Source organism: Apus apus, chromosome 1 (assembly GCF_020740795.1).
Source record: "Apus apus isolate bApuApu2 chromosome 1, bApuApu2.pri.cur, whole genome shotgun sequence".
Classification (NCBI taxonomy): domain Eukaryota; kingdom Metazoa; phylum Chordata; class Aves; order Apodiformes; family Apodidae; genus Apus; species Apus apus.
In genome coordinates, this window is record NC_067282.1 from 156,019,738 (window position 1) to 156,038,575 (window position 18,838).

The 18,838-nt window shown below is 38.4% G+C and overlaps 1 protein-coding gene across 8 annotated transcripts in view; it reads right to left on the reverse strand.

Moving 5' to 3' along the window:
• The window catches only part of CNOT4 (CCR4-NOT transcription complex subunit 4), an 80,758-nt gene that overhangs the window by 34,723 nt on the left and 27,197 nt on the right, over positions 1-18,838 (reverse strand). For all 8 annotated transcript variants that reach the window (XM_051629159.1, XM_051629168.1, XM_051629149.1 and 5 more), the window contains exons 2-3: positions 9,651-9,894; positions 2,225-2,422 (exon numbers count right to left, since the gene is read on the reverse strand). In XM_051629159.1, the coding sequence (XP_051485119.1) occupies positions 2,225-2,422; positions 9,651-9,824 (372 nt within the window). In that variant the 5' untranslated portion in view covers positions 9,825-9,894. The remainder of the gene's footprint in view (positions 1-2,224; positions 2,423-9,650; positions 9,895-18,838) is intronic.

Sequence of the window (18,838 nt, forward strand, 5' to 3'; positions counted from 1 at the left end):
GTTCCAACCCCCGTGCATGGGCAGAGACACCTCCCACTAGAGCAGGATGCTCAAAGCCCCATGCAACATGTCCTGGAACACTTCCAGGGAGGGGGCACCCACAACTTCCCTAGGTAACCTGTGTCAGTGTCTCACCACCCTCACAGGACAGAATTTCTTCCTAATATCTAGCATAAATCTGCCCTTAAGACCACTATCCCCTGTTCTATCACCACATGCCCTTTTAAAAAGTCCTTCCTCAGCCTTCCTTTAGCACCTTCAGGTACTGGAAGGCTGCTATGAGGTCTCCCCAGAGCCTTCTCTTCTCCAGGCTCAATAACCCCAACTCTCTCAGCCTGTCTTCATAGCAGAGGCTAAGGGTATTTCTAGCTCTAGACAATAATCTGAGAGTTTTAAAAGGTAGATTTCCCCAGCTCCATCTTCGTATTAAAAATGCATAGTACTGTTTAACCATACTGATCCAAGGGCTTCTTTACCTAGCTATCTCCTCCATCTTCTCAAGGCAACACCAGTGTCTTCAAGATCTAACAGCATTAATCACATTTGGAACATCCTATAGAACTACAGGGCACGTTGTAGAGACAACCAGTCACTCCCTGGTCTCTTCTGACTGCTCTTCATTTAATCAGTTCCCTTTTGCAAGATCCTACACCCATCCTTCTCAGGCATCATTCCAGAGGAGAATGAAAATCCTCAGTAAAATTAAAAGAAGTTTATTCAAGTGTCTTGTAGATTATCCTCGTAATAGGGCAGCATGGCCTTCACAATTTTCCCATGAGTATGTCAACAGAAGTGGATCCACCTGTATTCCATTATAATCTACAGATCCATTTCCAGAATCAGAAAATAGCAGCCAATCTCCCCTTCCAAATCATCTTTATTTTTGCAGGAGGTTTTTGCCTGCTTAAGTGGAAAACTTGAGTATATTGAATACTCTTTTTTTAGCCCATCTCTTTCTTTCAGGCTAAGCTTCTTGGAAATCAAGTCATCTTGGTGCTATATGGAATATTCAGTAAATACAGATTATCTTCTGACATGACAGTGAAAATACTGCTACCAACAAACCTTGTAAAATTCCCCCCCCCCCCACTACACCAATAAATCCACTTCTAATTGCTTTAAGAATTCAGTGTGGAATTATCTGAGGTTTAAAAGAAGTTAATTGTATATACTATTCTCTTACTCAAATCCTGGCTCTGGTCAAAAAAAAATGACTACATTTTTCAGTAATAAATAGCACCAAGTCAGTGTTGGCAGCTGCTTGCAAATACTTGTTGCTACATTCTTGTAGAAACTGAAGTGTTAAATGGCTTATCACTTTAACTTTGACTTTTCTCTTTCCTTCATCTCTCTTTTCTTCCCCTCCACTAAATGCAGCTTTTTGTATTTCATCTTTCCCAGTCTACCAAAATGCAGCTCATAATCCGCGAGTCCTCAGAAAGGGCCAGAAACAGACACTTCTATTTGATCTTTCTCCAGACAATTCAGTCCGATCAGGTGAGTTTAACTTAGCACAGTATTTTTTAAGACATCCATCTTATCCTGTAGTACACTCCTTCCATACTCTAATTCAAGGTACTTTTACTCATTAGAACCAATTCCATTAGGCCCCTGAAGATGACTAATGACGGAAGTAACAAGAACATCTTGAACGTTTTGTCAGATGAAAGGCTTCTTTTTGATGATGCAGAGTAGCAAGCCAACTCTCTCCTGGGTCTTCCTCATATTAAATTTTTTCCCCTCAACTGTCATCAGCCTTATGCTCCCCTTCCCAGTAACACTTCAAGCACTGGCTTTTTATTTCTGTCTCAACAGGTTTTTGCTACACTTTATTATTGTTCTTTATAATGCAACCAAACCCCCATTTTAGAATTGGTGGTACATGACACAGCTATATAATGCTAGCAAATCCAGTCTAGTAAAATGAGTCCCTAAAAAATCCTTAAGCTTATTTTTAGGTTAACAAGAAGTCATTTTTAAACAAAAAAAGAACCCAGACCGTTTGTACTCCCCAAAGCAAAGACATAAATACTCATTGAGGTTATTTTGGAGGAGGAAGCTGAGTAGGCTCCTTTTAGAAGAGAGGACCTCAGTGGCAGCGAACCTTTTCAATGCTGCTTCATTTTGTACCCACCAGGGAGACAGTCACGGGTGGGCACAAGGGTATTCCAATGGTTCCCTGACACTAAGTTAAGAGCAAGATGTGCAAGTGTGAACTACTCACCTCTGGATCTGCTAGACGCTGAGATAGTCCTACCACAAACACAAGGTTCTTCTGTACAACCCGTACACTGGCCAAATGTTTGCGATTCTCTGATATCTTCTGTTTCCTCTCGTTTTGTTTCTGTTTCTTTTCATTTTTTATCCTTTGCAGCTCTTCCTGGGAGAGTGGTTTGTACACTGCTGGATCTTCTGGATATGGCTAAATATAACAAATATCATTAAAACCAACCCATATAAGAAAACACATTTGAAAATAACTTCTCCTGATGTTTTAACACACAAATTTCCTTCTTCTCTTACACTGCTCTGATTGCTATGGCCAGTCACATTATAGAAGTAGAATAAGCTTTCCTTTAGGAAAGGTGAACATCTTGCATACTTTCATGGAATTCTCCTATTTATAGACATCATACTGATTCGAGCAATAACCACATTCTAACCCAGCTGCCTAGTCAGTTTAGTAACACTACAAGCAGCTGCAACATGACAGCCAACACATCCTGTTAAGATGTCACTAACATAGCTTAGTAAGGAGGGTGAAAGCATGCCCTGCATAGTCACTTTATATTTAGTCGCCTGATACAGATTTGGATACTTCAGTGTGCTAATAAAGTAAAGACTACAGCTCAAATGTAATTTCAGTGGCCCACGAGTTCCAGAGAGTAATACCATTACACAGCTCAATTTTTACATGGTTAACTTCTTCTAATGAAGAGACAGATTTCAATACAGCTAATGCAAGCTGATTTAATAGTACTCTTGCCATGTCTATGTACCAGTTTGAAACTTCGGTTTTGTCTTTCCTGGACAAAGGTACATTTTTAACCTCGAGATTATCATCTACAGATAACTCCTCAAACACAGACATAACACTGTAGATTTTAATCTTAAAGGTGTTTAGCAGAAGTACAAGTGTCCTCAGAGTCACCTAGAAAGATTAGTCTATTCATGCAGAACACTACTATAAAAGCAATATTTTAGCCTGGTCTTGTAGAGTACAGGGCACTGTCCTCTGCCCTGAATTACTCCTCAAAGCAATTCCGTATTCCTTACCTGTCCTAGTTTTCTCAAGACTGAAAAATTAGATTTCACACTTTATATACAAAGCAATGCTAAGCACAGAAGTATATAAAAATGTATCTCAAACAAGTGTGTCTAAACACTGAGTTCAAGTAAAAAAATTAGACTAGTACAGCAGATGTGCATTAAAGACTTCAGGTAAAGAAAATGAACGATATGTTTAATTAAGTTCTTTGCTTGTACTACCATAACCAAAGATTTCAGGGTACCACACAACAAAAATGAATTTAACTTTTTCCTGACTGCCTTCGGTTAATGGTAGAATACAAAATTAGCTGTCATACTACATGACTTGAGAAAAAATCCTCTACGCCAGGTGAAAATACAGTTTATGCTAAAAGCATGTACTCCTCACACTTGCATTGCAACTATCATTATTCAAGACATCTTCTGAAAATATGCTACTGTCGACTTCAGCAGATGGCATCTCACAGTTATACACCAAGTCCTCTGGAACATGTTTTTAGTATCACAAAGGAATTTTAAACTTGTAAGATACTTTAGCAGTAGCTAAAGGTACACAGCTATGTCCTCAACATGAAAACACAGTAAAGACTAATGTTACTCTTGAAGAACAGTTTAAGATGTACGATTTGTTAGAAGTTATGTTATTCACAAGTAACAGATTTCATAACATACCTGATGAACAGCAATCATCTGCTAAGTAAGGTCATTTGGGATTAGCTATAGCCAATTAATATCTTGTTTTAACACACATACACATGAGATGCAGAGTAATTCTGCAAGGCATTTCACTTAAAAGAGCTTCTCCAAGTCTGTGTTAGTCAATCATGTAGAATAAAGCACAGATATGGTTTTGTTTTAGGGAAGAGAAAGAATGCTCGACAAAGAGAAAGCTAATTCAGTTCTCAATCTCAAGCTGAGTTTGTATAGGAATGGGAAGAAAACAAGTGCACCAGTATTGGCACATACAGTTCCAAAAATAAAATGGCTTGCCCTACATCAAGTGATGTGGTACCATACCCACAATCCATCTTTTTACAGATTAATTCCTTCTGTATATCCCATACTATGTAAGGCAAAGTTTGCAAGTGTGCTGCTCTCTGGTACTGTGCAAGAAATTAATTCCTAGTTTTCAGTAGATTCAGTAAAGCTCCTGAAGATCCAAGAAAACTAAAGCAAATAGTGCCAAAGTTCATCAGCTGCTTGGTTGCCAAGTATAGTCAAATTCTTTGCATATTCACTAATGAAAAGCAAGTCAGAAAGTATGTTCCTTCTCCGTACCACTATTTGCTACTAGAGGTCCTGAACATTAGTCAAGAAACATTCAAGGTAGCTCAAGCATAACCTGAGCAGAATGTTTATTTGTCCACAGCAAAATTACTAGTTTGTATTTGTACAGGAGAGCACAAGAAGTACTGGGAACACACAACTAAACTTGAGAATCAGGGAAGAGACATTTCTTCATGTCAGCAGAAAGTATGACACTGACTAAATAAGGATTTCAATCATTAAGAAGTAGCAGCAGTTCATTTGCCACCATGGATAACAGCACTTGTTTGAGCAACAGGATCATCAGAAGTTCTCACTAGACACTGTAGAGCTGTATTATATATGAAATGTTTCATATATATGTTCATCGCTCTTACATGTTTAATGCTTCTAAAGAATATGAGTAGTGGAACATCCTGACCTGCAGGACCTGTAAATGAATCTGCATGCACCTCTTCAAACCTGAGAATCAACCAGAAACATAACACAAAGTGATAGATTATTTTCCTACCTATATATAGTGACATTATGATAGGTAAGAGATGGTGCATTTAAGGAGGGAGGAAGGAAAGTAAGCACAGCACCAATATTTCAGATGCTGACTCTAAATAAAACAGTAAGTATTGGAAATTCTGTTCCTTTCAAGTAAGGACAAAGTCAGTATACAAATTGAGTAATTATTTCATCTTCAGAGTGATTGCTTCCCACAGTGTTAATGAACGCAGATGACAGCTCAACTACAGAAAGAACACATGCAGGGAAGGCTGGTGGAACATGGCTGAGAAACCCAAGCTGGATTGACTGTTGATGTATCTCACAGCACCATCTCATTGGTTGTTTACTCACTGTCCAATCCTACAAAACACAGGTAGGACCACAGGTACCCGAAGCTCTCAGGTCTTGCAACAGCTGAAGTGGCAATGCTGATGACATGACCACCTTGATAAGATACTTAATTGATTAATCCCCTATCACTGATTCCTTAGATGGTAGAGGATTTAAGATCCAAGCGAAGTAGCTACATTGTTTATCTGCATTTATGTATTTGCAGATGCAAGACATTAAGAGATGTCAACATTGTTGATAAACTAAGTTTAGCTGAGACCCTCCATTTAAGTTATACAAATGCTCTTCAGCAAAAACCATGGAAGCCACATGAACAAGATATGCCAACACAGAAAGTGACCAGATTTTGTTTACACTAAGTGCAAGCTGATGCAAGTCCTACAATCACTTCATCAGAAGTTCAAGTGTCTCTTCTGCAGTCTCGTTTCTTTCATTTGAGATAGCCCTTGATGAATTCTCAGTCTTCCTGACTAAATTTGTCTTGTCATTTAAGTTTTGTTTTCTTTCAGACTTTTTCCCCCACGTTTTCCCAGTTGTTGAAAGCTGAGCTGGGATTTATCAAGCACTTTGCTTTTGTCATTCCCAGATGGGTCACATTCCTTCCATACATTTCCCAGTCGTTGCCTTGCTACCAAATAGGTTCTGAAATGAGAAATACAGAGGAAGTCAGTAAGGTTTATGCATAGTGTACACTATAGTACTTACATCAAGAATTTTAAAAAAAGCTATTTCCTATGTATTTCTAAATACCAATTGTTAACCAAACTACTCAGTTGCGGGATTAAAAGCACCAGAGGAAACAACTAACATTTGGAGACTGCATTAAACCCGGGTGTTCCTTTTATGCAGAAGCAGGAGGAAGAGAAACGTGGACAAAAACATGGTTAAAACATGTCAGGTTCTTGGTCATAAACGTAGCAGTTTACTCTTTCTCTCCATTTCTAAAACAAGGTGCTAGGAGGAATAAAGCTCACACCACAGGAAGATGAAGTTACATTATTTGGTGGAAGGGCAAAGCAATTAAGAAATGCAAAGGAGCTGGGTTTTTTCTTGTTGGATTTAAACACTGCAACAAATAGCACTATGGTCTGAGAGTGCTATGCTCCATTAAAGCAACACAGGGAACTGAAACAGTACAAATTATCTATATGACAAAAAGCACTTAGGCCACTCAATTTTGAAGAAAAGAAAATTGAAAAATCATTGCAAAGATAAAAATAACTGGCTTTACCAGCAAGACTGGTGACCTGTAAACCAGTTTTTGCCTACAGAAGTCTCCAGTGAGGACAAGATTTTTTCATTCTGATTTGACTAGTTAGCAGCTATGTCACTCACAGTTAAGAAATCCATTGACTGAAAAAAACAAGGTGGCTTGCTTCACATCTTACAATTGATTACACCTACAGTTCTGAAGGGCATTAGGCACTCTAAGGAAGCCAGCTCTATTTTTTTAAGGAAGTACTTTTTGTAGTTAATGAATTAAACAGAAAAAAAATTCTGAGTCTATTTCAGAAGATTCAAAGTTTAGAAAGCTTTTAATGTGTTAAGACTAAAAAGTACTAGTTTCCAACCAGCATTCAAACTAAATTCATACTAGTACCTTGCTTTCACAAATAAAAACAAAGCAAATGTTCATCTACTAACAACAGGAGGATTCTTAGGACACACGAAATCAACTGACTGCAACCACATTAACGTATTCTGCACATATCAAGCTATATAACAGCTTGAGCATGTAGCAGTATTCTCTCCTTGGTAGAAAAAAAAAGTAAGCTAACATCTTGTCAGTTGTAAGTAAACCAGAGACACTCAGGAAAATAATGCTATATATGCAATGCACAGTTGAGATCTACCAAACTAATGGCATAGGTGCCACTACATTGTATAGCCAAACTATTTTATGACAGACTTTTCAAAAATCTCCCCCAAAACCTTTCAACCAAAATTCCTGGAGAAGGAACTTCACTGGCTCCTCTCCACACAGAATTGATCAAAACAGCTGGAGAACTCACATTGCATTCAATACCACTGGCACAAATAGCAGTTTTCTACTATGTAATTTTGCATAACATAGTCATCCTTGCTTTAATATATGCTTATTCACAGTTCGTTTTGCAGTAAGTACCCTGCACTAGTACTTAATATAAACTTTCCTGCAAAAAATTTTGTTGCCTTGCCATTTTCTGCACTTCAGCATTTCTAGTGGTTACAACCAACACACACACCATAGTAGATAGGAATTAGAAAACTGCTTAGAACTTTACCCCAGAAACTTTACTACACTCACACAGGAACTATTTGGACATACTGCACACAGACACATACCTGGCTCAGAGGGTTCAGCACACTTCAGAAGGTGGCTTCTTCCAACTTATTTGATGCTGCCATCAACTGCATAGCTCAAAATTATTTGTTTCCAAGATCCCGATGGGGTCTCTGTGCAATGATGTCTTTGTCTATGCTTCTCAGCCTCTTTCATATGAATCCCCTACAATCCAGTGACACAGCTGCAACTCTACTCAAGAACATCTTGCAGTCCAGGGATGAATAAAGTATCAAGAACATAATCCTTGTCCATTGTGAAATAAGACGTCTCCTTCCTCTCCCGGAACAGTCAGTGTGCTTCATTCTAATTGTAGCACTCATTCTAGCTTTTCTCCCAAAACTGCTTCTTCAGAGCAAACTGTATCCAATTCAGCAAAATATTTGCACATCCAAACATACACCAGATTATTCCAGGGTAGAATGTTCAGCCTTGGCAGTATCCATATTTCAAAAAATTCAGATACCCAGAGGCAGTAAGCAGCATGCTGCTTCTGTGACTCTTCAAATATATTCCACATACTTCCAATAATGAACAGGCCGAGATGAATCAAATAGTTGTTGGCAAAAAGTAGTATAATAAATCCAAGTAAATGAAGCAACTTCAACAGACAAGGAAATTCCAGAAATCTCATGTTGTTCCAGAACAGAAATCTGCTGGTACTATGAAAATCACTACATAACATGTGTCATCTTACAGGAGGTATCACATGTAGAGTGTGATCTGGCTGATGACAGGTGGATCTTCCTTGTAGAACACACGGCTCAAATATGACAGCAAATTTGTGCAATTTGTTAACAAACTTATTTTGCTGTGGGACAGCCTTCAGGCTTACAGAGGTGTCCAGACATTAGCAGTAATAGCTCTAGTGTAGTCAAAGCCCGAAAGAGCAGCAAGAAAACATGACTGGAAGTGCTTACAGAAAGCCATGGCAGTGAATAAAGATAGTGAGACCAAATAAAATTACTTGGAGTCTGAAAAGAGAGCTGTAATGCAAGACAGGAAGCCAACAAAGGCATAAACTGAGGATATGATCACAATTAAATAGCAAGAGAAAGAGAGGACATAAGTAGCTGTAATTACAAAAAGAGGAAGGTCAGGCAAGAAAGTTACAATCCAGGGAAGTCATTAAAGAGAAGACACTGAGAAAGAGTTTTATTAAACACTGAAGCTAAGAAAATAATGAGGTTAAGCAAAACACTAAAAGGGGGTGAAAATAATTAAAATGAAAAAGCAGGCAACTTAGTGAAGCTGAAGTTTATAGTTGTGGTCCAACCAAAGCATCAGCCAGATGTAAATTAAGAGACAGGGAGAAATTAAGTGTGACTCTCAAAGTACTACCTTTAAGTATTTGGCAACAAAATCAGAATACTAAACAAATAGACTTAGCCTAGATTTTTAAATGCTTTGAAGTTTAACACAACTGGATATATTTTCCAAAGGTTTTACATGTTTAGTGTCCAGAAAAATATTAAAAGCTCCAGTGCCACAAACAAAACAAGCAGGTGCTTTATAACCTTGCCTCAGACAGACTGCTAGTTTAGCTGAACCTTGGCCCTCAGCAAACCCCTGATGTTGGAATCCTCACTGTCCTTCCTGAAAAGACCTTGTGTCAAGACATGAGCATCCCAACTCAACAGGTTTTTGGTCTGGGATTTTTTTGGGTTCTTCTGAGGTTTTGCCAGTTCTCCCAGCATCAGTATGCCTTGTTTCTGATCTACAGCTTCCCCTATTAATCCAGTTCTGAATTTAAGAAACCAAGACTAAGCCGCTGCACAACAGCTTTGACGCATATGCAGATAGATAATGAAAGATCCAACACCTCACCCTTGATCTGGCCAGGCTAGAAGAATGCTTCCCTGAAGGAAAAGGATGTCTTTGGTACCAACACAATGCAAAAGCCTTGTAATATGTGCAAGACAAGCCGCTGTTCCAGGATATTTACCTTTCTGCAAGCAGGACAAAGTCCATTCTCATCAGTGCGGATACGATGCCAACAGAAACGACAGATTTGGTAGCCACAGGTGCAAGGGAAGAAGTTGATGTCATCAATTTCCAGAGGCTCCATGCAAAGAGGGCATTCCACAGGGTCTTCTTTAGCATCAGGGCTGCGAGACATCTTTGTATGTTCGCAGAGCAGCAAAAGTTTATAATAACTTAATAGACCAAGAAGGTCAGCACTTGAAGGTCTGCAAAAGAAGAAGAAAAAAAAATTAGCACTTTTGACCTCCTATTTTTTGCATGTTTAAATACTTCAGTTGGTTGCTGTTTTCATTCTCCCCACACAGATTATCCAATAACACAAGTTTATTCCCTAAGAAACCTGAGTTTCTCTTCCTACTTATGAGTCACATGAGTAATATAAATGGTACTGGTGATGTACCTGCCCATCTGGATAGGCAATCACTTCTTTGGCAGTTCACTAGCCTATTTGGTTTTCAAACTGTCAAGTTGTAAAGAAATGCTTAACACTGTACACCATATATTGCTTCCAAGCTCTGCCAGATCCTTTAACTATTGCTTTCCCGAAAACACGTACAAATTCAAAGTGAAATCCTGGAATGTAGGACTTCATGTTCAAGATAATTTTATTCCTTTGCTAAGAGACTTGGAGCACCATTTAAGTCATCTATTCAGACTTTTCACTAGGGTTACAGAATTACAAAAAACAAAAACAAGGAACGCTTCTTTCTCAGAAGGATTAGTTTCTTTGTCCATCTCATTGTTTTGGTCCAGAGATTGATCTCAAGATCAGCCTGAGGACTTGGGCATTAACAAAGATTTGTCAGGTACACAGCTTTCTACATGTGTAAGACAACTGTCATTGAGTAATTAATGCTTTTCATGAGCATCCAATTTATAGCAAGGCACAAAAATATGCATGTGGTTGAAAAGACCCTAAGTTTTAACTGAGAGTACAGCCACAATAAGATATTTCTGGATAAGAATTTCGAAGTGAACCAAAATTCAGGTCACCATTTTGTTAACTAATTTCTTGAATTCAGTCATTTGGGTATACTTCTGTCAGTTTAAGAATGTAGCACAAGAAAGTTAGTTTCAGACCCAAAACAAGACACATAAAATCATCACAGAGATAATAATTCAGTTTGGGGTTTTGCTCCCTTTTTATTCCTCATTTAAGTAACACTGTGGATATTTGAAGTTGTACCTAGTCTCAGCAAGCTGCCTCGATCCTGCATGTACATGGGAGAGAATTAAAGGGTCACAATAGAATGTTTACATGGACATTTTGGAGAGGAAAAAAAAAAAAAAAAAAAAAAAAATCACACACCCACAAACCTAGAAACCCACCGAAAAGCACTGAAAAGACGTGACCAGAACTGCTGGTTGGGTGGCCATACCATCTGTAACAAACCACACCACTTCATTACAAAAAAGTGACCCCAAAAGGTTTTTAAAATCCAAACTCTTTTTACAATTATGCTTTTTCCAAAACATCAGTCATGTAATTATAATTTAACCACACACACACACAATCTGGAGTCCCCTCTACTTTCCCATTGAGTTTTCTGTTGCATTTTTAATCAAAACGTACTAGATCATGTAGTATGCTACCTTTTTCCTGGCTTTTAGGAGCAAGTCCAGAAACAAATTCTCACATCCACCTACTCGAAAAGCAGCAACATTTACTTCTGTCTTCAGAAATAAGCTGACTGAATGTTTTGAGATCAAACCTTTGCTCAGAGATTTCTTTACATTGCAGTGTTGACCTTACATATATGTGATTCGACACTTTAGCAACCAGAAAAAAAAAAAGTCCTGTTTATAGTTGTCCACACTCTAAACCATATTTCTTTGCATGAAGTCTATCTTGCAAAGCACAAGAGGTTCCAGCTCAGGTTGGGACTTTCCACATTACAGGACAGGATCAATTTAGCATATGCCCCACTATACTTGTCCCTGTCCTGCACATCTCTTCAGGGACAAATACTCCTCTGCAAGCAGTCAGGAGAGAATCCTGAAGAGGAACAGCATACATGCACACAACCAAAGCACCAACCGAATATACAGCAGAGAGTATACAGCTTTGTACAGGAATGGTCACGTTGCAGTCAGGCTAACCTGTGTTCACAGGCTGATACCAGAAACCTAGACTCACTGCAATTTAGCTTGGTAGGGAGTTTGGTCTCTAAGCTCAAAGTGCAGGTCTAGTAAACATGTATCACTGGTCTAGACAGAAAAATTCCACTGGATGCTCACATAAGAACAAGGATAAGAGAACATATTTTAGATGTGGTAAGCATGATTTCTCTACATGGCATGAACTAGCAATGACACTGTCCCATTTCTGACCTTCACAGTTATTAAATCAAAAAGTTAAACTACAGTAATACATCAGCTTTTACTTTGTTATCTGTGCTTCACTAGTGCTATATTTGCAATTCATCGTGACAAGCTCAAAATCAGGTTCTGGGGCCTTAACCAGTGTATTCTACAGAGAACACTAGCAGAATCTGACCCGAAGGAAGGAAAGGACTAGTTTGTTTAGCAGCTTTGCCTTGTTTTTTAAGAACACATTCCCACTGGCTGAAGAGTGGGAGCAACTGTTAAAAGGCCACAGCACATTATTTAATTGCTCATTATGCAGATAACTTTACACACATTTCTCCAGCAACCCTTCCATTTCCTGTAAACTTTTCACACTTGTATAGCAGCAAAACCATTACAATATGAAAATGACTTTAAAACAAAGCATGGGATAAACTGAACAGATTTTTTTTTTCAGTTTAGATTTGGATTTGATTTTACACAGATCTCCAAACAATAGGTCAGTAGGCAGACAGCATATTCCCTTCAACTGTGTACTCATTCCACCGCATGCTCAGCAGCTTTGAGCCCAGTGAAACAAATCTAAATCTATACTAGACTAGTGAAGCTGTAGTTTAAAAAGTGCAGTTTTGACGAAACTTCAGCCACCACAGTGAAACTACTGAATTATGAAGTTACTATTTGGAATCTTTGCTAAGACATTTCATCAGTTCATGTGAAAAACAGCATGACATATTAACTAGTACCTCTGGGATATGCAGACAGGCTCTAACAAAACTGCAACATGATTAACATTTATGAGCTGTTTAAGTTAACGCTAAGAGTTCAGCAGCTGCTAGCAATAATGCCAATAGCTTGCTTCAGTCAGCAAATAGCCCAGTATTTTACAACAAGGAGTAAAGAGCAGCTGTGTGCCATGTTTCTTGAAACTAAGAAAAAGGCAGTATTTATTTACTTGGGAAAAGACCATTCAAGCACCGCATGTAGAGATTCCCCACTGAAGTATGTCACCATTTCAGGAGGTTTTATGTATCATGGTTTGTGCCTCAATTCTGCATCAGAACAATACTTTGTTTTTTTTCAAAATTGGAATAGCATGTATAATAAAGCATAATTATTGTTCATATAGCACCACCAAGCAACACAAAGTAACTAGACCCCTCTAAGACTTTTCCAAACAATTCAAGATTAACGTCACAGGAAAAGTAATGTAGCAATGGCAAAAAACAAAAGGTAGTATTACACAGTGTTTAAGCTAGAATATTTGGTCTTTGGAATCGAGTTCAAAGAAATTAAATTAATAGCATCTGAAAAGAAGAAAAGGAGAAAGGTTGTACACATGTACACACACCATCAAGCAGCTAGAATTTATCCATACACTTTCCAAGACGTCAACAACTGCAATCAAACAGGGCTCCAACAGCTCCACATCCTTTTTACAGGAGACTCTGCCAAAACATTCATACACACAGGGATTGAACCAAGGTGGACAATGTCCAGCAGCATGTTTTTGATCTACTAAATTTGCAATCAGTAATAACCAAAAATATAGAAATAAATACTTGTGGATCTCATCCCTTCTACTATAGCAACCAGCAAGTTCCTTTCTTTTCCAAACACATATGCAAAATGTAAAAAAAAAAAAATAATTTTTCATTAACTTTTTAAAATGCTTACTTAGTGCATTTGACAGCTGTGTCTAATCATCTCCACTGTGCAATTGTTTCTCTTTATGACATCCTCCAAATTTTGCAGTTGGGAAAAAGATCCTACTATTTGAGGGTACTCACCTAAGCACAATTTTAGTTCTAATACAGCTAGTGATTTCAGTCCATTTAGGATGCAGATGTTGCCTTCCCTTTTTCACTTGAGCGAGTTTAGCTTTCAGCAGTTTATCTTTCCTACTTAATTTTAAAAGGGGTCATAAAAAAATAGGGGCATTGGCTTGTTATCCATACTTCTTCCTCAAGCGCACAGGTTTGAGACTTAACACACATCCATTCTTATCTCCCCATAGTAGACACCAGAACACCTCTCTGCTTGCTGGCAGTTCATTTTAGTAAACGTAACCCTTAAAGTTTAAGTCCTCTACAAGAAGAGCAGCTAGCTCCAAGGGATACAGACACATTTACCCCCTCACACAATGGGCTGAATCTGAATCCAGCCTTGCTCTTTGCTTTAAGACACTCAAAGTGTCACAGCCAAACATTGTCAAAATCTAGTAGTGAAAAACCTGAGTAAAGGATCCTCATCCCAGAAAATACCTGGAGACTTAGGGCCTCTTGAAAGAAAAAATCCAGACACACGTTAGCTAATGTTTCACTTGAAGTTCAAACATACCTGACACTTGAAGTGAAACAGGTCGGAGTCTATGCACCAAACCCGTAAGGGCTCATTAAACTTACGCAAACAGAAACTCATACTTTTTTTCATGGCCTTGTATCTTTTGAAACTCATCAGCCCTAAGAAGTCTCAAAAACACACTGCGGATGCTGCCTGCGTAACACCACAGGGAAGGTAGTCCCCAAGACCCCCATTCCCACCTGGCCGAAGGATTAGTTCCCTTTCCACACTCCACCTCTGTGGTGATCCCATATCCAAGCCAGAGGCAAAGAGACAAGCAGACTGCAAGCAGCAGCTGTAACAGGTTACACCCCCATTCCTGGGAGCAGCAGCAATTCTGTCGGCACAGCTGACACAGGGGCACAGTGGCCCAAGGCCCACGTTCAGACTAACTCCGCTCTGACAGTGGCTCTGCTGAAAGAAAAGCAGCCTTGATCTCCCTCAGTCTCTGAATGTAAGGTAGGCTGTCACTTCACAGCACTGCAGTGACCGCTGGAAGGTCTACATCAGAACTTTTCACATGCAGGCTACAGAGAAGAGCCCATTTTTACTTTTTTAAGCACACAAACTAAGTAAGATCCAGTGAGTTTGTAATTCAGCCCCACAGAGAACTCATACAGGAGAAAGTTCACATTGGCAGGTCCCAAATCATGGATGGATAGTCTAGTCATTAAAACACCTAGTCTTGTATCTTAAATCATCCACACCATTTGGAATGAAGCTGGGGAACTTCCTCAGGCCACTTCTTTGACATGGTATCCTTCACTTACATGCCATTTTTTGGAGCCCTACACAAGGAGAGTGATGCCTTTCTCCAACCAGTCCTCCACTCACATCAAAATACAGTGACATTTTACAATCAGCAGGTTATTAACACTGATATAGGAGACAGCAAGAGTGCTGAAAACAGGCTGTGCTTTAAATTTTATGGCACTGTTGCTGACTGAGAACAAAGACATCTCAGTGGCAAGCAAGCAGGCTCTTGAATTAATCCAAGTTAGTTTTCATTTGAGACAGAGGGAAAGTTCACTTCCTACTTCTTTTTCCTGACTGCGGTGAACATTTAAAGCAAACTGCACTACTGATTTCAAAATCGTAACTGCACAGTCCATTTTCTCTCATGTCTTTTCTCTGGAATAATGTTTATTATTCTCTCTGCGGTCTGCAGTTACATTCTGATCACAGTACAAACAACACGTAAGAAAAGAGGTAGACAAGGTTCCAGATTTTTAGGAAGTATGACCAGGAATCAGGTAGCCATGTCAGTATTTCTAAAAACAGCAATACACAGGCAAGGGTTATCACAAAGTTATTTAGCTCCAAGACTAAAATCTTCTCTGCTTTTTAAGACTCTCTGGAGGTGCTTAGCGAGTTCACTCTCACTGTTTCAAACTTCTAACTTGAACCAGTAAGACCAAAACATAACTATTTTTGCTGAGTCATGTTTTACCTAAATCAGTCCTCCATCCAGTTCATCACACAGCCATGCAGAAGCTCATACCAGCACGCTGAAGACATAGTAACTACTATCAAGGGGTAGTGACTGTTCAAGCAGCACATTCAGCAGCAGTGCAGAAATCAGCCAACAAAGTCACTAGGTAAGTTTTGACAATGCCCTCTAGGTACTCTAATAACAAAAAATAGAAGAGGTAGATGCCTCCTGCTAAATTAAAGGGGAACTAATAATTCTTTATAAACCCAGGGTGAACACAAACTATTTCAAGACAATTATGCAGCAAGAAAAAAAGTTATGTACCACAAAAAGATGCTTTGCTGTCATTTAAACTGAGCCAAGAACTGTCACTGAAGCCTTATTGTTACAGGACTCAGAGCTTTTATGCATAAAGTGCTACATACAATCAGTGAAACATAAATGCTAAGAAAGCAGCTATTTATTCAAATAAATTACTTTAAATAATGTACAAAATCATGGTGTTACATCTTATTTAGAAATAAAATACGCCAATTAAGATTCTGACACTTATCCACAAGCACGTAAAGCTTTAGACACAATTATCCAAGACAATGACACTATCCTAGCATCTAGGTCAACTCATTCAGTGAAACTGAAAGCCTAATATTGCTCTGTAATTGTCTAAATTAATTTCCAACATTCATACATATTAGAACTTGGATGCCAGTATTCTTTATTTTCTTTCTGCATGTCCCCATTTCATTTTTGCATCTACAACACCACTATATACATACATTATATACCAAAAGCATTTGGATAACTAATTAGAAATGGGCTATACAATTATTAATTTAGATATTTTAAAAGCCTATGTTATAGCCACTGACCATCTAACACTGGATTACATATTTCAGCCCAATAATTTCCTCAGGACACAAGCAGGACATGCTTGACCAACAGATGAAACAAAACAGGCATACTTATGTGGATTTGTATATAGCAAATTATATAACAAGTTGTTCTCTAAGAATGTTGCAGAGACATAACCTATCACGCAAAAAAAATCTGTAAAAAACAAATCAATCAGCTCCTGTTGAACATGAAATAAGTTCCATCTTAACTATACTGAATTCCCTAAATCTCTCATTACTGGAAAAAAGGGTGCTACACCATTTCTTGTACTTTTTCTTCAGAGCATCTGTTACCAGTCACAGTTAAAAAGAGGATCTAGATAGATCAGCTTGCCAATCATGCAGCAACCACAGGCAGCTATTAAACAGGCTATTTGAGGAATGGAGAGTCTTCATTCTGTTCACGCAGCACCCTAGCACAAAACACTCATTCTGCAGTTGGGGTACCTACACATCAGTGTACTATTGTTCATCTTCCTGCATTTTTTTTTCCTGTACTCTAATGTAGTCCTTAGCCAAATGATACATACTCAAAACACACACTTGTCCTCCCTGAAAAGCACTGCTAGCACAGGAAAACTCCTTTCCACATCCCGGCATACCAGTTTTCTCTGTGTTTGAAGACTGCTATATTGATTTCATTGTAGAAGACTCACATTCCAGCACAGAAGCACTATCAGACAGTTGGAACAGCACTTCAGAAAAACAAAGTGTTTTGTAGAAGAGAAGTGACTTGGAGATTAAAAGCTTTGTTAATGCACACACATGCAGTAATTTGTTATATGACAGTATTTAATTGTAAAGATAGCCACTAACATCACAAAGCATATTCATCACCAGTGCAGAGTACACCAGCAGACAGTTTTTTTCATAACATAACAGGGTGTTTCACAGAAGATTCCAACATCCAGTTTTTCCACGGCTTTTACCTCTACAGATTAAAAACCCTAGACACAGACATTTCATCAGTGCTATCCTGAGTAAATTTGGGGACACTGGCTGGAATAGCTTTAAGCTTCAACATATCCCATGTTGCAACCCCCTGAACCATGACTTTGGGCAACTGAAGTATCTCACTTATCTATGAATTTGTTATCCTTTTGCTGCGTTTTACTCACTATGGCTTAAAACTACTGATTTTAAGACAAACTGCAAGTTAATCCATCCCTCAAATTAAAGTGATTTTAACTTTTCAACCACAGAGTGTATATTTTTTTTTTAATTGACAGCTACTATATATGATGATCTACAACTAAACAAAGCACTCTTTTTTGTTTACACTAACTCCAACAGTCTGCATTACCTACACAGAAGCTATTGCTGTTTCAGTATGTAATATGCTCCTCTGATTTTTGAGGGCTTGTCTCTTAATCCAGTATCACTGGTGCACTTCATAACTTCTTTTAAAAATATCCACATAGAATTTTTAAACTAGCAAAATGCACAAATGTCACACAAACTCTTACATGTGCATGTAATATAAGACAGTATGTTCACAAAACTTGAAACCAATTAAGTTATCTAAAAGTAGCAATGTTAACAAATCCTTCAAGATTTCAGAACTAGTATAGCATATCCTCATTATCCTTTCCTGAGGGTAAAAAAAGAAAAAAGCTTTTTCACCTTAAGAGAATTGGTTCCTCCAGTGAAAGTGAGCACATCATTGAACTAGTAATTAAAGTGACATGGCCTAACTGTGCCTTTAAGTAGAATTGGTACAGCAGGTAAATGGATTTCAGTTCTTTAGCTATCAAACTCTAGTAGTATATTAATAGTGCTAGAACTCAGTACTAGTATTAATGTGTAATGACTACATGTTGAATATATTGACTAGTAGAGGAAATGCTAATTTAAGTAACAAAGATCACTAAGTAGAATACTTACATTACAACCCTACTCAGACTGATTTTGATGGGGGAGTTGAGCAAACAGATGATCTACAGACCAATTTAAAACTTTAAAAACCCTAAACAAACCACCCAAGAGATACAACATGCTCCCGAAGTCACCACACCAGTGCTACCCTTTGCATATCAGTTCAGGCTATTCTCCCTCCTCTCCTGTGAGATAGCTCAGCTCTCTGCCTGTCTCCTTGGCAGCCCTCTCACCATATGCAACTTCTCATCCATTTCTCTGGTGTCACTGAGCCTATTCACGTTTTCCTAGGATGCGTTC